Source organism: Octopus sinensis, unplaced genomic scaffold (genome assembly GCF_006345805.1).
Source record: "Octopus sinensis unplaced genomic scaffold, ASM634580v1 Contig18646_ERROPOS355361, whole genome shotgun sequence".
NCBI lineage: Eukaryota > Metazoa > Mollusca > Cephalopoda > Octopoda > Octopodidae > Octopus > Octopus sinensis.
Window position 1 is genome coordinate 161,397 of NW_021835960.1, and position 16,445 is coordinate 177,841.

The 16,445-nt window shown below is 35.1% G+C and overlaps 1 protein-coding gene across 5 annotated transcripts in view; it reads left to right on the forward strand.

The window, feature by feature from the left end:
* LOC115231488 (tyrosine-protein kinase Fer-like) overlaps nucleotides 1-16,056 on the forward strand; it is a 63,793-nt gene extending 47,737 nt beyond the window's left edge. For all 5 annotated transcript variants that reach the window (XM_029801503.2, XM_029801506.2, XM_029801507.2 and 2 more), the window contains 6 exons: nucleotides 935-1,111; nucleotides 3,447-3,660; nucleotides 4,728-4,851; nucleotides 7,106-7,257; nucleotides 11,814-11,936; nucleotides 15,551-16,056. In XM_029801503.2, the coding sequence (XP_029657363.2) occupies nucleotides 935-1,111; nucleotides 3,447-3,660; nucleotides 4,728-4,851; nucleotides 7,106-7,257; nucleotides 11,814-11,936; nucleotides 15,551-15,690 (930 nt within the window). In that variant the 3' untranslated portion in view covers nucleotides 15,691-16,056. The remainder of the gene's footprint in view (nucleotides 1-934; nucleotides 1,112-3,446; nucleotides 3,661-4,727; nucleotides 4,852-7,105; nucleotides 7,258-11,813; nucleotides 11,937-15,550) is intronic.
* The last annotated feature ends 389 nt before the right edge of the window (nucleotides 16,057-16,445 follow it).

The window sequence follows — 16,445 nt, forward strand, 5'->3', positions numbered from 1 at the left end:
GTTCGTTTACGGGACTTAGAAAAACTGAAGAATCACTGCAATGAGTGTGTGAATCTGAGAGGGGAGTATATTCAATGAAATCATAATTAACTGATCCTCCTGTATTTTCTTTTACCCAAAGCCAAGAACTTTTCAGCACCCCTTCATATCTTCAAAACCTTGAAGAGGAGACACTGACTATATTTTGCCTGTAGCGTTTGGCCTCCTCTACTAGTTTCTGCTCTTTATCCGTTAGAGTTGTGACATTCCAATTTCCAATCCTTAATGGTTGCCCCGTCCTGGACCCACTTCAGGGTCCTGGAACATGCTTCCTTTGTACTTCCACCCCACACCTCCCTGAACAAATTGCAGGCTTATTGTCGGTTCTACTGACATTGAGTTGAGACTGCAATATATTTTTCGAATAGAGCCCTCTGCCTAAAATCCAAAAGTGTTCTTTGTTAACCCACATGACAAACAATGTGGTATATTCAATCCTTTGAACTCCTTTCATATTGCAGCTTTTAATGGTTTTATTTGCACCAGGCACCAAGCCTGTATTTGCATTTGAACCATGAAATAAATGTGTGTGTGTTGTTAAGAAGGGTATTCAACTGTAGAAACCATGCCAAAGTAGACATTGGAGCTTGGCACAGCCTTCTTGCTCATCAGTTCACGTTGAACTGTCCAACCCATACCCACGTGGAAAAGATGTTAAACGATGATAATGATGAGGATGTACAAATGTAATATGTGTTTCTATATTTGCTTACATTTGCACTTCTCCAAGAATTACTGAGCTATACAAGCAGTGATACTGTTGCTAGTTTCTCTGCCAATAAATCATCTGTGATATAAATTGTTTACACCTTCAAATACATATAGAATAAGAGATCCCTTGTAGCCTTGTGCTGATATCAAAAATCGTTTTTTTCTTTTTCTTTTCTTTCTTTAGGAGGGTTGGCATTTGGAAGGTCCCACTTTTCCAACCATCCAGCATCTCATTCATAATCAGATGACTAAAGGACAGCCTGTTACAAGTAAATCGCAAGCAATTTTGAAAAATCCAATTTTAAGAGAGCCGTGGGAATTGAAGAATGATGATATTCTTCTTGATATGAAAATTGGCAATGTAAGTATTCTATCTTTTATCTTTTAGTTGTTTTGGTCATTTGACTGTGGCCATGCTGGGGCATGACCTTGAAGAGTTTTAGTCAAACTAACCGACCACGGAACTATTTTTTTAAGCCTTACACTTATTCTATTGGTCTCTTTTGCTGAACCACTAAGTTACAGAGATGTAAACACACCAACACTGGTTGTTAAGTGGTGGTGAAGGACAAACACAAACACAAAGCCACACACTTATATGTATATATATGTATGACCGTGTGTGTACCATTGGCGATATTTTTTTCCTCCATCTTCCCTTCTCTAGATCTTTCCTTTTCCTATGTTTCTGACGAAGAGCTCCGCTCTAAATGTAAAACCCTCCTTCTTCCCTTCCTTCCTGAGAGTCCAATAATACTATATTTGTTCCACGTCCTCGCATTGTTGTGTTTTCTCTGTGTTTTCGTGTTTGGATTAACTATATATATATATATATATATATATATATATATATATATATATATGTGTGTGTATATATAAATGTATCTGCTGGGTGGTTGGTGTTAGGAAGGGCATCCAGCTGTAAAAATTCTGCCAAAACAATCACAGAAGTATGGTGCAGATTTCTGCCTGGCCAGCTCCTATGAAGGCAGACGTTAAATGATGCTGATGATACATCAGGCTTCTTTCAGTTTCCATCTACCAAATCCACTCACAAGGCTTTGGTCGGCTCAAGGCTATAGTAGAAAACACTTGTTCAAGGTGCCACGCAGTGAGACTGAATCCGGAACCATGTGGTTGGGAAGCAAGCTTCTTACCACACAGCCATGCCTATTGAGAAACATTTCAAAGTATTTTCAAATAAGTTTTGCTAAACTGATTTTGCAGGCTTCCATGCTTGACATCTAAAGCTTTTCACGTGACATACACCATTCCTGAGGTAATTAGAAGTCAAAAGGCTGAATTAGTTCAATCAAGGAATATGACTTTCCAAACCCTTGACCAAAACAGCTTAGACCACATGGAAAATTGGCTAAGAGGTGAATCTCCCATCTCTATGAAGATATAGAGCTATCTCTCTCAACAAACAACAAGCAGAGCAGAACATCTGGCTGCTGAGTGTTGTAAGAGAGTGCAAAGACACCAAGAGGACAAGTAACTGAAGTATGACAGTAAATCCAGACACAGTCATTGGTATGGGATTGCATTCTTGCAAAAGACATATTACAGACTTAGTTTTGATACAGTGTACCTGGGGAAAACTCAACTTCGCAGAGTTCATCCCTCTCTCCAAGTTGTACCCACGAGGAAAATTAAGCACAGCCCTGGAAACAAATGAATATTGTTGTCGATTTACAGTGCTGCTTAAGGTGATGAGTGAGCTGGCAGAATTGTTAGGATGCTTTATTTTCTGAGTTCAAATTCTGACAAGGTTGATTCTGTCTTTCTTCCTTGATAAAATAAGTACCAGTTAATAACTGGGATCGATGTAATCAACTTACCCACTACCCCCCCAAACATGCTGGCCTTGTGCCAAAATTTGAAAGCAATTTATAGTGCTGCTGCTACTTACATCAGTAAGTTGTTTTATAGCATGCTGAACTGAGTTGTTGAGTGGTAAGGGTTGTCTTGGATAAAAAAAAACCACCAGATTTTCAATTTGGTGCTATGAGCCCTACTCTATTAACTCATCCTTCTCTCTAGTTAATCTGTAGGCTGCAAGGATTTTCTCCTCTCTACTTCAACAAATATGATGAAATCTATGGTTTTACTGAGGAGGCCTAATACGACCAAAATATGCCTGGAGTTGTCTCCCATACATACTAGAATAATTATAAGTCTTTAAATAATACTGTCATTTCCTCACTGTATGATTATTTCTAAATAGTTTTTTTAATGCTCACTGCATTAAAAATATTAATTTTAACTTGATTATATGATATAGTAGTTGGCATCAAGTATTCATCTCTTAAAAATTCTCCAATAGATTGTGCAACTGTTCAGTTTATAGACAGGTTTCCACCCTACTCCTTTGAAGTGTGATTATTCATAGAGAAATATGATTAATACATATAATTTATAGAGTAAGTCTTTTCTATTTATTGCATACCAGCTGTATAAAGACTTTAGTCAACTAATCTTTGGTACGTGGCCACTAAATGATAAGTCCCATTTTGAGAGATCTGAAGAACTTTTCTAAATGATTGAATTTGTTAACTGGAACTACCTATGCTATGCATTACATAGAAAAGGTGACATAAATGTCTCTAAATTGATGTTTGTGCTTTAACACATAAATGTATGTAATTAGAACATTTGTATGATGTTAAATATTTTTGTCTTTTTACTTCCTTCAGGGTAATTTTGGTGAAGTGTACAAGGGTAAATATAAACCAGAAGACAAGGTGGTAGCAGTAAAAACATGTCGAGATAGTTTAACCGAGGAACAACGAAAAACCTTCCTGCAAGAAGGACGTATTCTAAAACAATACGATCATCCTAATATCGTAAAATTCATTGGCATTGCAGCCCAGAGAAAACCTGTCATGATTGTCATGGAGTATGTTGAAGGTAAGGCACTTAGGATTATTATGAAAAAATTTTAAAGACAAAATATTGGCTGTATGATTAAGAAGCTTGCTTTGCAACCATGTGGTTTTGGGTTCAGTCCCACTTCACAGCATCTTGAGCAAATGTCTTCTACTATCAGCCCAGGCTGTCACAATACTTTGTGAGTGACTTTGGTTGATGGAAACTATATGGAAGCCAGTCATGTATGTGTGTCTGTGTTTGACAACTGCTGTTGGTTCCATATCCTCATAACTTAGTGGTTTGGCAAAATGGACTCACAGAATAAGCACCGGACTTTAAAAATTAGTACTGGGGGTCAATTTGTTCAACTAAAACCCTTCAAGGCAGTGCCCCAGCATGGCCACGGTCAAATGACTGAAACAAGTAAAGGAAGACATATGTATACAAATGTGTGTATTCATAATGCATATTAGTGTTACAAGAATGGAACCTTATTCTTCCAAGAACTGCATGTGCTTGTGTGTGTGTGTGTGTGTGTGTGTGTGTCTCTTTTACTAAAGTATAATGATAACAGATCTTTACTTTTAACTTTTACTTGTTTCAGTCATTAGACTGTGGCCATGCCTTGAAGAATTTCTAGTCGAATGAATCGACCCTAGTACTTTTTTAAAATCTAGTGCTTATTTCATTGATCTCTTTTGCTGAACTGCTAGTTTACAGGGACATAAACACGCCAACACCAGTTGTCAAGCAGTGGTGGGGTTATTGGTACAAATACACACACATATATGATGGGCTTCTTTTCAGTTTCCATCTACCAAATCTACTCACAAGGTTTTGGTTGACTTGAGGCTATAGTAGAAGGCACTTGCCCAAGGTGTCACACAGTGGGACTGAACCTTGAAGCATGTGGTTGAGAAGCGAGCTTCTTACCACACAACCACACCTGATTAAAATATTAAAAAAATAAGATTTAATATTTACACTTTAATTAATTTTACTGACCCCCTATCCAGTATGTCCACTTCCATTAGTGACCATAACTATATTTTTACCTGACTGTCACTTTATCTAATAATTATTATTTTTGCTTTGTCTTTTGTCAGGTGGGTCGTTGTTGTTATTTTTGCGAAAAAATGGACGACAACAAACACGAAATCAACTTGTATTAATGTGCGAGAATGCTTCTAGTGGAATGAATTACCTAGAGAGTAAAAACTGTATACACAGGTATTGCTATCTTTCAGTTTTACAAATTTTCTATTTTATCAACAAAATGAATCTGGGCCTAACACTATCCAACCATTCAGCCATTCAAAACAAATATAAAATACATTAATGTCACCTCATGGTGAATGCATGCATACATGGCCTAGTAGTTGGCGTGTTGCACTCACTATCATAAAATTGTAGTTTCGATTCCTGTACTGGGCACTGCATTGTGTTTTTGAGCAGAACTCTTCATTTCACATTGCTCCTGTTCAGCTGTAAATCAGTTCCACTGCTGTGACGAGTCAGCATCCCATTCAAGGAGCAGTGTTGTAATCTTAGTCATTTAAACTTTTAGATACCAACCCGCCTGAAACTACCCTTCGTCCTATGATACAAACTTCCCATTTTTAAATAATCTAAATTAAAATTTCCATTGAAATTTCATGTTAATTTATGTTCCAAACCCCAGCTAAATAATGTCAGAGTTATTTTAATAATTTTTTTATTATTTTCAAAAGGCAGTGTATTTTCAAAATTATTTTCAAAAGGCTGTGAATTTTCAAAATTATTTTCAAAAGGCAGTGTATTTTCAAAATTATTTTAAAAAGGCTGTGAATTTTCAAAATTATTTTCAAAAGGCAGTGTATTTTCAAAATTATTTTTAAAAGATAGTGTATTTTCAAAATTATTTTCAAAAGGCAGTGTATTTTCAAAATTATTTTCAAAAGGCTGTGAATTTTCAAAATTATTTTCAAAAGGCAGTGTATTTTCAAAATTATTTTCAAAAGGCAGTGTATTTTCAAAATTATTTTCAAAAGGCAGTGTATTTTCAAAATTATTTTCAAAAGATAGTGTATTTTCAAAATTATTATTTTTAAAAGGCAGTGTATTTCAACAGAAATATCGTAAAGAAAGGTTAAACACCATACTAGATTAAATTACAGCCCTGAGTCCTCGAGTTCATGAAAAAAGTAAAAAATGTTGCTTCATGGAAGGATCTCTGAAAGATATAGATTGGAGTTTCTTTTGTGTACAATGTATTAAAACTTGATTTTTAGTCTCAGAAAATCTGTTGTTTTCACATTCAAGTCATTTCTTGATTTTATCCGACAAATAGGATTTTCTTCCCATTACTGCCCTATAATCTCATTTGTTGCTAAACAAATTTGCCATGTAAGTTGTGGATCCTATCTCTCTGTGCAGCCCCATAGATAAGTGTCTTGTGCCCTTTAGTCAAATAAAGCCTCCCGGGTGAAATTTAGTTGACAGACACTGTGGAAATCTGTCATAGGGGATTATTCTTGTGCTTATGTTGTTGAGTTAATCTTTTGTCTGGCATAGTAAAAATTAATTTTATTATATTTTGAAAGAGTCATATTATTAAAGCTTATAAACGTAGTCCATGCCCCCCCCCCCCCACCTCAACTACTTCTTTTTTTTTTGCCTCACCATCTTTATGGCTTTTTTTTAATGGATATAGAATTTCAAATGATGTATATTTTTTTTAAATCCAAATATTTTGAAAATTTGTATTCATTGAAAAGGCAGAGATGGTATGGAGAAAGGTAAAAAAAACCTTGAATATAGACAAACAACAGCTGTGATCATAAACTTAACCCTTTAGCATTCAGATTATTCTGTGAAATGTAATGCATATTTATTCACAATGTTTTGGATTAATCATGCATTATCTGATAGCTTTGAGATTTTGATGATGTGATTGCATATTTCTAGAGTGACATTCTAAGTAGATGTGAAAGGCTGAATCTGACCAGTTTAACCCTTTCATTACCAACCTGGCTGAAACCGGCTCTGGCTCTGAGTACAAATGTCTTGTTTTCATAAGTTTTGAATTGAAATCTTCCACCAAACCTTAGTCACAATTTATGTTCCTAACACTAGCTGAATGATAACTAAGTTATTTTACCAAATTCTTTGTTATATTGAAAGTAATTGAAAGAAACACAGAGCATCTCAAAATATATACAGTAACGAAAGAGTTAAACATAAAACAGGAAAATATTTTGGCTGGATAGAGTTAAATAATATAATTTTTACAAAATATGACAATATTGGATTCAATACATAGTTTCTGATAAAAATTCTTATGAAACAAAGAAATTCAGTGTTAAATTCCTTATTATTTTGAAAAGTAATTAAGAAGATATAACTGGTCATGAAAGGATTAAATTTTATCTTATTGTATTATTATGTTTTACATAAAGCAACCGAGTTTGAGAGATTCTTGCTAAGTTGTGTTATTTTATTTCAGGGATTTGGCAGCACGCAACTGTCTTGTTGGAGAAAACAGCGTCATAAAGATTTCTGACTTTGGTATGTCTCGTGAAGAAGAGATGTATGTTGTGTCAGATGGAATGAAACAAATTCCTATCAAATGGACTGCGCCAGAAGCATTGAATTATGGTTAATAATTTTCTTTTCTTTATTTTCTCATTAAAGTTTATATTAGATCTTACTTGATCTACCAAGTGTTGTGTCCACCTTTAAGTATAGCTTACAATCACCTGAAATATATATGATATAATTGCACATTTTAACCTTTTGATACCAACCTTCCTGCATATACACCTGATTCTATGGATACCAACTTCCAGTTTGAAAGTGATCTAAATTAAAGCCTTCCATCAAAATTTCATGTTAATTTTATGTTTTAACAACCAGTTTAATGGTGACAAGGTTATTCTACTAAATCCTTCATTATTTTCAAAATAGATTGAAACAAAAGACTGTGTAAATCAACAGAAATAAGGTGAGGAAAGGGCTAAGCTCAGTTTAAGGTGAAAAAAACCTATTAATTTGTCTTAAGGCAATCAGCTGGCAAAATTGTTAGCACACCAGTTAAAATGCTTAGCAGCATTTCTTCTGTCTTTACATTCTGAGTTCAAATTTTGCTGAGGTTCACTCAGGGTCGATACAATAAGTACCATTTGAATATTGGGGTTGATGTAATCAACTTAGCCCACTTTCGTTGAAATTTCTGGCCTTGTGCCAAAATTTGAAAGCAGTTTATATATATTATCATAGGGTAAGAAGCTGGCATAATCGATAGCAATGCTGAGTAAAGTTTTTGTCTTTACATTCCGAGTTCATATTCCACTGAGGTCCACTTTGCCTTTCATCCTTTCAGGGTTGATAAAATAAGTACTAATTGAACACTGGCGTCAATGTAATTGATTTATCCCCTCCCCTGGAATTGCTGGTTGAGTGCCAAAATTTGAAATCAGTTAGAAATGAGTGACTGTGTGGTAAGTAGCTTGCTTACCAACCACATGATTCCGGGTTCAGTCCCACTGCATGGCATCTTGGGCAAGTGTCTTCTACTATAGCCTCAGGCCAACCAAAGCCTTGTGAGTAGATTTGGTAGACGGAAATTGAAAGAAGCCCATCATATATTTGTATATATATGTTTGTGTCTGTGTTTATCCCCCCAACATCGTTTTGACAACTGATGCTGGTGTGTTTACATCCCCGTAACTTAGCAATTCGGCAAAAGAGACCGATAGGATAAGTACTGGGCATACAAAGAATAAGTGCTGGGGTGATTTGCTCAACTAAAGGCAGTACTCCAGCATGGCCGCAGTCAAATGACTGAAACAAGTAAAAGAGAGAGTTACGTTGACTTTCTCATTTTAGTATATTTCATACCTGACATAATCAACCTGTTTTTATGGAAAGACAAGCCTTATTTAATGTTGTAAAAATTATATTTATATCTTCTGTATACCACTACTTCTGAATTTTTTTTATGACTGATGAGACTAAATTTGTAATGGACTCAGTCTCTTACCTGTCACTATGCTACCTGTAAAAATATTTGTTAATCATGCACATACTTTCTTTTAATAGTAGACTGTTATATAATGAAAGTCTTGTTAGTTACTATGGTAACAAGTCTACCTCATCTATGTATCTTTCACTCTCTCTGTCTTTCTCTCCCAGCAACAACTTGTTCTTTCTTTTTTTTTTTTCTTGAAACAAAGTTTAATTCTATCTTTCACGCACATATAGACACACACTAACACACACAGTCTCTCTCTTTCTTTCACTGAATTTCTCAACAACAACAACAACCTGTCATTATAGTGAAAGTTTTCTTTTAAAGTATGCATTGCATTGTCTCTATGTTGAAAGACATACAGAAACACACACACACACACACACACACAACCAAAAGAATATATATCTATATTGTTATACAGTGAAAGTCTTTTTTTCCTTTTTCTGAAGCTGTGTTGCATTGTGTTGTCTCTATGTATGTAAATGAAAATAAGGTCTATCAATATTTCGATAACTAAATACAGAATGCTTTTAATTGAGGTAGAAGTGACATCTGTTTACACACACTTATATAAACACGTGCAGGCATTGCTGTGTGGTCAAGAATTTTTTCTTGGGTTTAGCCCTACTGTGCAGCAACTTGTTTGGACAAGTCTCTTCTACTATAGCTTATCAAAATCCTGTGGAATGGATTCGGTCATCAGAAATTGAAAGAAGCCCATTGTGTGTGTGTGTGTGTGTGTGTGTACTGACATCTTGTGCTAACTGTAAACAAATGTCATTCCTCTGTATGAAAACTGGAGATTAAAATGATGATAATGATATATATAATATAATATAATATAATATGATATAATATATATGTATATACATATATATATATATATATATATATATATATATATACAGTAAATCCAAAAAAAGAAGATGAACAAACAAAAAACAACAATGCAAGGATGTGGTACATGTGAAATATTAGCAGACGCTCAGGGAAGGAAAGAAAGATGGTTTAATGTTTTGAGCAGATGCTCTTCTTCAAACAGAGGAAAGCCTAGTAGAAAAGAAGAAGGAGGAAGAAGATTGCGAACGATTCATATGTGGTTACATTTTGAAAATCATATATCTATGTATATGTATGTATATATATATATATATATATATATATATATATATATATATATATATAAGGAGAATAGATATTTATATTCAGTTTTATTCAGCAACCAACTACTTCTTTTCCTTTCTGCACCTACACCTGTTTCTGCAGTAATTAACTAATGCGCACTAAAAAATTTGTATCTTTGTGTGCACTTATTGTTAGTTGCCACTTCTTCAGGGTGGAATCAACCACATTGTTCAAATAGAATCTAAATTAAATACAAGTCCAGCCAAAATACATGTGGTGCTGTCATTGTTCCAAAAAATAGCCTAGATCATGTCCTTTTCAACTCTGCTAGTTGTCCAAGGAATTTTAGTATTCTGCTGATGTAGACCATCCTTAAATGGTAAGTAGTAGTATTAATGCTTAGTATCAGGTTACCTTAAGTATGTTTTTTACTGTTATTATCATCCCTCACCTTAGTATTCCTGCCTCTGCCATTCTTATTATTATTGTTGATATTGTTAGTAATGAGCTATAAGTCTATTATTTAATTTGGTAATTTCATAATTAAATTAAGTTTATTTAAATTTAAGGATATCATTAATTTCATTCCCAAACTGTTATATAATCCCTGGAATAAGGTTGATTTATCTAGGAGTTTAATTCAATTACCCTCTCAATTTGCTATTGTTTACTTGATTTCAGTTCTATAATGAGAGGGTTCACTGCTTCCGTAGCTGAATGGAAGAAACCCTGAAGTATCAGGACCTGACAGTGAACTATCTCTTCCAGCCTGTGGCATTTGAGACGTTCGGAGGGACTGGGCCACTAATCGCAAAGTTCTTGTCAATGTTCACAGCTCGCCTTACCGAGGTGTCAAGTGATGCCCGTGAGGGAGCTTGGCTTTCCCAATGCCTTGGCCTCGCCATCGCCTGTGGTAATGCTGGCTTGCTTCAGTAGGTTCTGTTAAAACTTGTGGTGTGTAACCAGTTACTGTGATAAAAAAAAAAAAATCCCCACAAATGGCTTCAATAGAGTTTTAGCAGAATGATTTGGAAGAATTCGATGAAAATTTTCCAGTAATTTTCTTGCATGTAAATTGCAATGTTATTATCAGTCCGAATGGGCATAAAGCATATTCAAACTGATAATAACATTGCAATCTTACAATTACTGTTTTGTTTTAATATTATATATTATGCAAAGGCACGTAGCCTATTGGTTAGGGCATTTGGCTTACATTTGTAAGGTCGTGAGTTCAATTTCTGGTGACACGTTGTGTCCACGAGCAAGACACTTTATTTCACGTTGCCCCAGTCCACTCAGCTGACAAAAATGAGTAGTACCTGTATTTCGAAGGGCCAGCCTTGTCACACTCTGTGTCATGCTGAATCTCCCTGAGAACTATGTTAAGGGTACACGTATTCATGGAGTGCTCAGCCATTTGCATGTTAATTTCACGAGCAAGCTGTTCCATTGATCATATCAGCTGGGACCCTCTTTGTCATAACTGATGGAGTGCTCCTGTTTTACCTATTATGCTATTATTCAAATGTATGAAACGTATATTTAGCTTGGTGAATACAACGTAATGCATAGCACCTTGGGCAAATGTCTTCTTCTATAGCCTCAGGCCAACCAAAGCCAAAGCCTTGTAATTGGATTTCGTTGACAGAAACTGAGAGAAGCCTGTCGTATATATTATATATATATATATGTGTGTGTGTGTGTTTTGGTGTCTGTGTTTGTCCCCCACCACTGCTTGACAACCGGTGTTGGTGTGTTTACATCCCAGTAACTTAGTGGTTCAGCAATAGAGGTTGATCGAATAAGTTCTAGGCTTTCGAAAAAAAAGTCCTGGTGGTCGATTTGTTTGACTAAAACCCTTCAAGGTGGTGCCCCAGCATGGCCACAATCAAATAACTGAAGCAAATGAAAGAGAGAAAACAAATATATAAAATATATTATTCTTATATATACATATGAATGGATAGATAAGATGCATATGTACGGACATTCGCATACACATACACCTTTTAAGAAAATTATCTTCATTGTTTTATTATTTGTTATATTTCAGGAAAATATACATCACTGTGTGATGTATGGAGTTTTGGCATTCTTATGTGGGAGGTTTTCTCTTCCGGGCTTACACCTTATCAAGGTATGAGCAATGCACAAGCGAAGGAACGAATAGATGCAGGTAAATATGACAGCTATTGTTTGCCTTGTTTTAAATTACGATCATGAAAAATCTCTCTATATATAAACGGCAAAATGTCTGCGTGTGTGTCCTTTATACAAATCCACAATTTTTCAGTTAGAGGGGTCGCACTTTCTATGGTCATTCAAAACCGTCCAAGGGTGGTCATGCACATCTTTGCATTTCCCCAGTCATCCCGCAAAGCCATTAAAAAAATCAATAGAAGTGACTTTTTGTGAATTTTCTATCCAAAACCCAATCAAAATGCCCGAAACTTGATACGCCAATTGAATGCCAGCTAGCTGTATGTGATTGGTCGGAGATTTGGACAGTACTCGTGTGTATGTGTGCACGCACGCAGCTGTATATGCATGCACTAGCACTATGACCCGGCAACGCCGGGTCATAGTGCTAGTATGAAATAAAACGTTTGTTTTGAGATTCACAGTTGAGTAGCAACCTTAGCAGGGAGAGAAAGAGAGAGAGCGCTACAAAGCATTGATGTTTATGAGTAATTTCTAATGTCTTTGCCTTTTGTTAAATTTATACCTGCGTACCATGAAGTTATGGTGTTAAGTTGGGTGTCATTTTTGCCTACAAGTAGATGTACATAAACTGTCCAATAAAGAAAAATTAAATTTTACAGAATTTTCTCCCCTTGGTAAAAATAAGCGTGTGAGATTTTGACGTGCTCTTTCTTGTTCATGTAATTATGAATGCAACCTTTTACACATGAAACTGGATGTAAGCGAATATATTCTTAGAAGATAAGCATATATAATGCATTCATTAGGGATATTGCATGTCTATAGCAAGCAGATCACAAATGGAAATTTTTGGTCTGCCGACCTATTTGTAGTCCTGGGCTGAACAAAAACTTACATCACCCAAAGCCTTGTGAATAAATTTGGTCGAGGGAAACTGAAAGCAGCCTATCACATATACCTGTCAAATATGTGTATGCATGTTTGTCTTCATGATAGTTGTAAATGAGTGTCACTGTCATATAAGCAGTGTCATTCATTTCTAATCTTCAGTGAAAACATGCTTGGCCAGGGGGAAAATATTACCTTACTTGGAAACGAGTGAAGGTTGGTGACAGGAAGGGCATCCAGCCATAGAAAATCTGGTTTCACAAATTCTGTCTGACCCATGGAAACGTGGAAAAGTGGATGTTAAATATGACACTGGCAATTTACATATATTTACATATTTTTGTCTTTGTCATATTGTTTAGTATAAAATAATTGAGTGTATGTATTTATGCCCAATTTTACATAACCCATTAAAATTTTATTAAAATCCCTAAATAGATAAATTTAAGTCACACGGTCCTTGGTGACTGTGTATCCTAAAATGACATCCAACATGGTTTAACACAACTTCACTCATTCACTTCACTGTGATATTTGTAATAAAAGTCTTTAGGATGAAGTTTTATTTTCTATGAGCAACCACTTCTGTGAATGTGTGTGCAAGATCTCTTGGTCAAGCTATTACACAAGACATGCCCTCTGTCCTTTGCATCATGAAGTGCATAATGTGCACTTGGCATTCTCTTTAAAGAACGTTGAGTATATAAGGTAGAAATCGCAACAGATTAACATTTTCCTGTTAAAAACGATATCTTCAGTTCTATTACATAAGATGAGTAGTGTTTGATATCAGAGCATTTGTCAGCCTCCATCATGATGCTAGTTACTAAAAATTTGTGAAGACTCTTATATATAATTGGCTTTTAGTGTTTGTGTATTGAATTTTCTTCAAGTGATGTAGCCTTTCAGATTTTTCCTTAGCATAATATACATTGATTTTGTTTAGTAAAGTAGTTTGGATTTGTTTAAATAATGAACAGATTGAGACTCTAATTCTGAACATGCATTGTGTGGAATGGGTTGTGGAGAATCCTACATAAACTAATTATGTTGATTAGACTTATAAGTCATCACTGCAAATAAGGGAAACATTCATCAATATAATAATAATAATAATGAAATTATTGTATACAGTGCCCAGGTGCACCACAACTTGTCAGAAAGTGCGTATAAAGTGTATGCAGTAATGTACAAATGTCTGGAAAGCGAACAGTGTATGAGTCAGATACATGCTTGCGTGTGTATGGAGGGGAGAAAATCAGGTGTAGTGTTGGCGAATCTCAGAAAGCATGGAAGTTTTGAAGGATGCAGTGCTCCGACAACTAACAACTGATGCCGGCAGTTTGTTCCATGCCTCAGCAACTCTCAGCATGAAAAAAATGTTTCCGAAAGTTATGGGAGCTGTGCTGTTTTCTGACTTTGTAAATATGCCCACACTCCTTATATTGTGTTTACTTGGTGTTACTAATTTAAAGTTTGATGGATTGATTAGGCTAGTAGTACAGCCAGCCAATCACAGATGAGTGAGCTTGGTCACTACTTGTTTAACCCTTTAGCATTTAAAACTGCCTTATCCAGCCCAAGTCATGAGGTAGTGAATTTGATTCCTAGACCAAGCAGTGTGTTATGCCCTTGAGCAAGACACTTATTTCATGTTGCTCCAGTGCACTCAGCTGTAGAAATGAGTTGCAACGTCCCTGGTGCCAAGCTGCATCTGCCTTTGCCTTTCTCTTGGATAACATTGGTGGCATGAAGAGAAGGGACTGGTATGAATGGGTGACTGCTGGTCTTCCCTGAACAACCTTGCCCAGACTTATGACTCAGAGGGGAACTTTCTAGGTGCAATCCCATAGTTATTCATGATCGAAGGGGGTCTTTATTCAGCCAAAGATTTCTGCCTGTTTTATGTTCAAACTGGCCAGATCTGACCTCTCCTACTAACCCTACAATATCATTCAAAAAATTAAGTTACTTCATCAAAATATCCATAGCTACAAGATAATGCATGATTAAATTAAAACAATATGAATAAAAAAGCATTGTATTTGATAATATAATGTGAATGCTAAATGGTTACGGTTCTATTTAATCCCACAGACATAGACATACTCCTGACCTCTTCACCCTTGATTCTGCAGAACATCTAAGACGTGACAGCTGGAGTAAGAGAACGCTATACCAACACCCAGTTGGTAATCATTACTGCTAAGTAAACAGAAGCAATGTGAAAGGAAGTACCTTGTGCAATCTGGTATCATTCCTGGAATTGAACATACAGCCTTATCATCAGAGCTGAATACCTGGACCACTAGACTATACATCTTACTAGTGTAAATTAAATGTTACATGGGTACTGATTGATGACAATGATTAAATACAAACCATTGCCTTGTTCACTTGCTTTCTGATATCCTGTTGGTCAGATCACTTGAATTTCTCTCTCTCTCTTTCATATTAATTGTATGCAAGACTAATAGCAGTTGTTAATTGAAAAAGCATCCAGCTGTTAAAATAATCACTCCATATCTTACCTATGCAAACATGGGGAAATTGATAATGTAAAAGAATATGCAAGATTCAATAGATTTTCGGTAATATTTCTAGAGATTGTCTATCAGAAACATGATGCATTTATCCAAATAATGCACTTCATGAAGTCGTAACTGGTTTGATTTTACTGACTTGTAACTTTTCATTCTAAGCATGTTCATGTGTTTTTTTTTTCTATTTCTACGTTAGGCTACCGTATGCCAGCACCTCAAGGAACCCCTGAGGAAATATATGAACTGATGCACCGGTGCTGGAAGTATGATCCAGAAGCTCGACCTCATTTTGATGAAATCAACAAGGAGTTAAAGAAAATCTTAGCTACCATCTAGATTTAAGAATTAGGCATTGTTACTACGCAACAAACTGAGAATTGTTTCTAGGCAACAAGCTATTAAACATGAAAGCATTTTTAGAGTGCTGTCTATCCTAGAGTGAAATGTATAGCAAAATGAGAAAGAAACTCTTTCCTCTCTTTTGCTATTTTTTTCTTTCAGAATGAAAAAGTGAAAGAATTATCTTGAAGAAATGGTTAGGATTTTGTACAGATTAAAATAATCAAATGGACTACATATTTTCTTTGTCTAATTTTTATATTTAAAGAAAAAATCCCAAGCAAAAGTAGGCAATAAATATATTTAACTTAAAATTTCACAGGGAGAGAAAAAAAAAAGAGAAATGAAAGAAAAATTATTAAAGGGAAATTGCTTTAAAACTTGGGTTGCTTTTTCCGATATCTTATAATTTAATTTTTTTAATGGGATGGGATTCAGAGATTAATCATTCTTTTTAACTATTTTTATTCCTCTTTTTCTAAGCTGACTGCATTTTCTACATCTGAGTCCAATTTTTATAAATTTTATCCAGCAAATTTACAGATCTATTTTCACTTCATCTCTATCACTTATAATTCTACTCTATTGCAGTCTTTTCCCTTGCTCTTACCTTAATTTCTGACACATATTTTGTTTCTTTTTATTGAAATATTTCAAACCCTGCAATGTCCCCTGAAAACACCCTTAAATAAAAAAAAATATCATTTGCTATCAGAAAATTATATTTTTCTAGCTGCATTTTTTTTTTTATT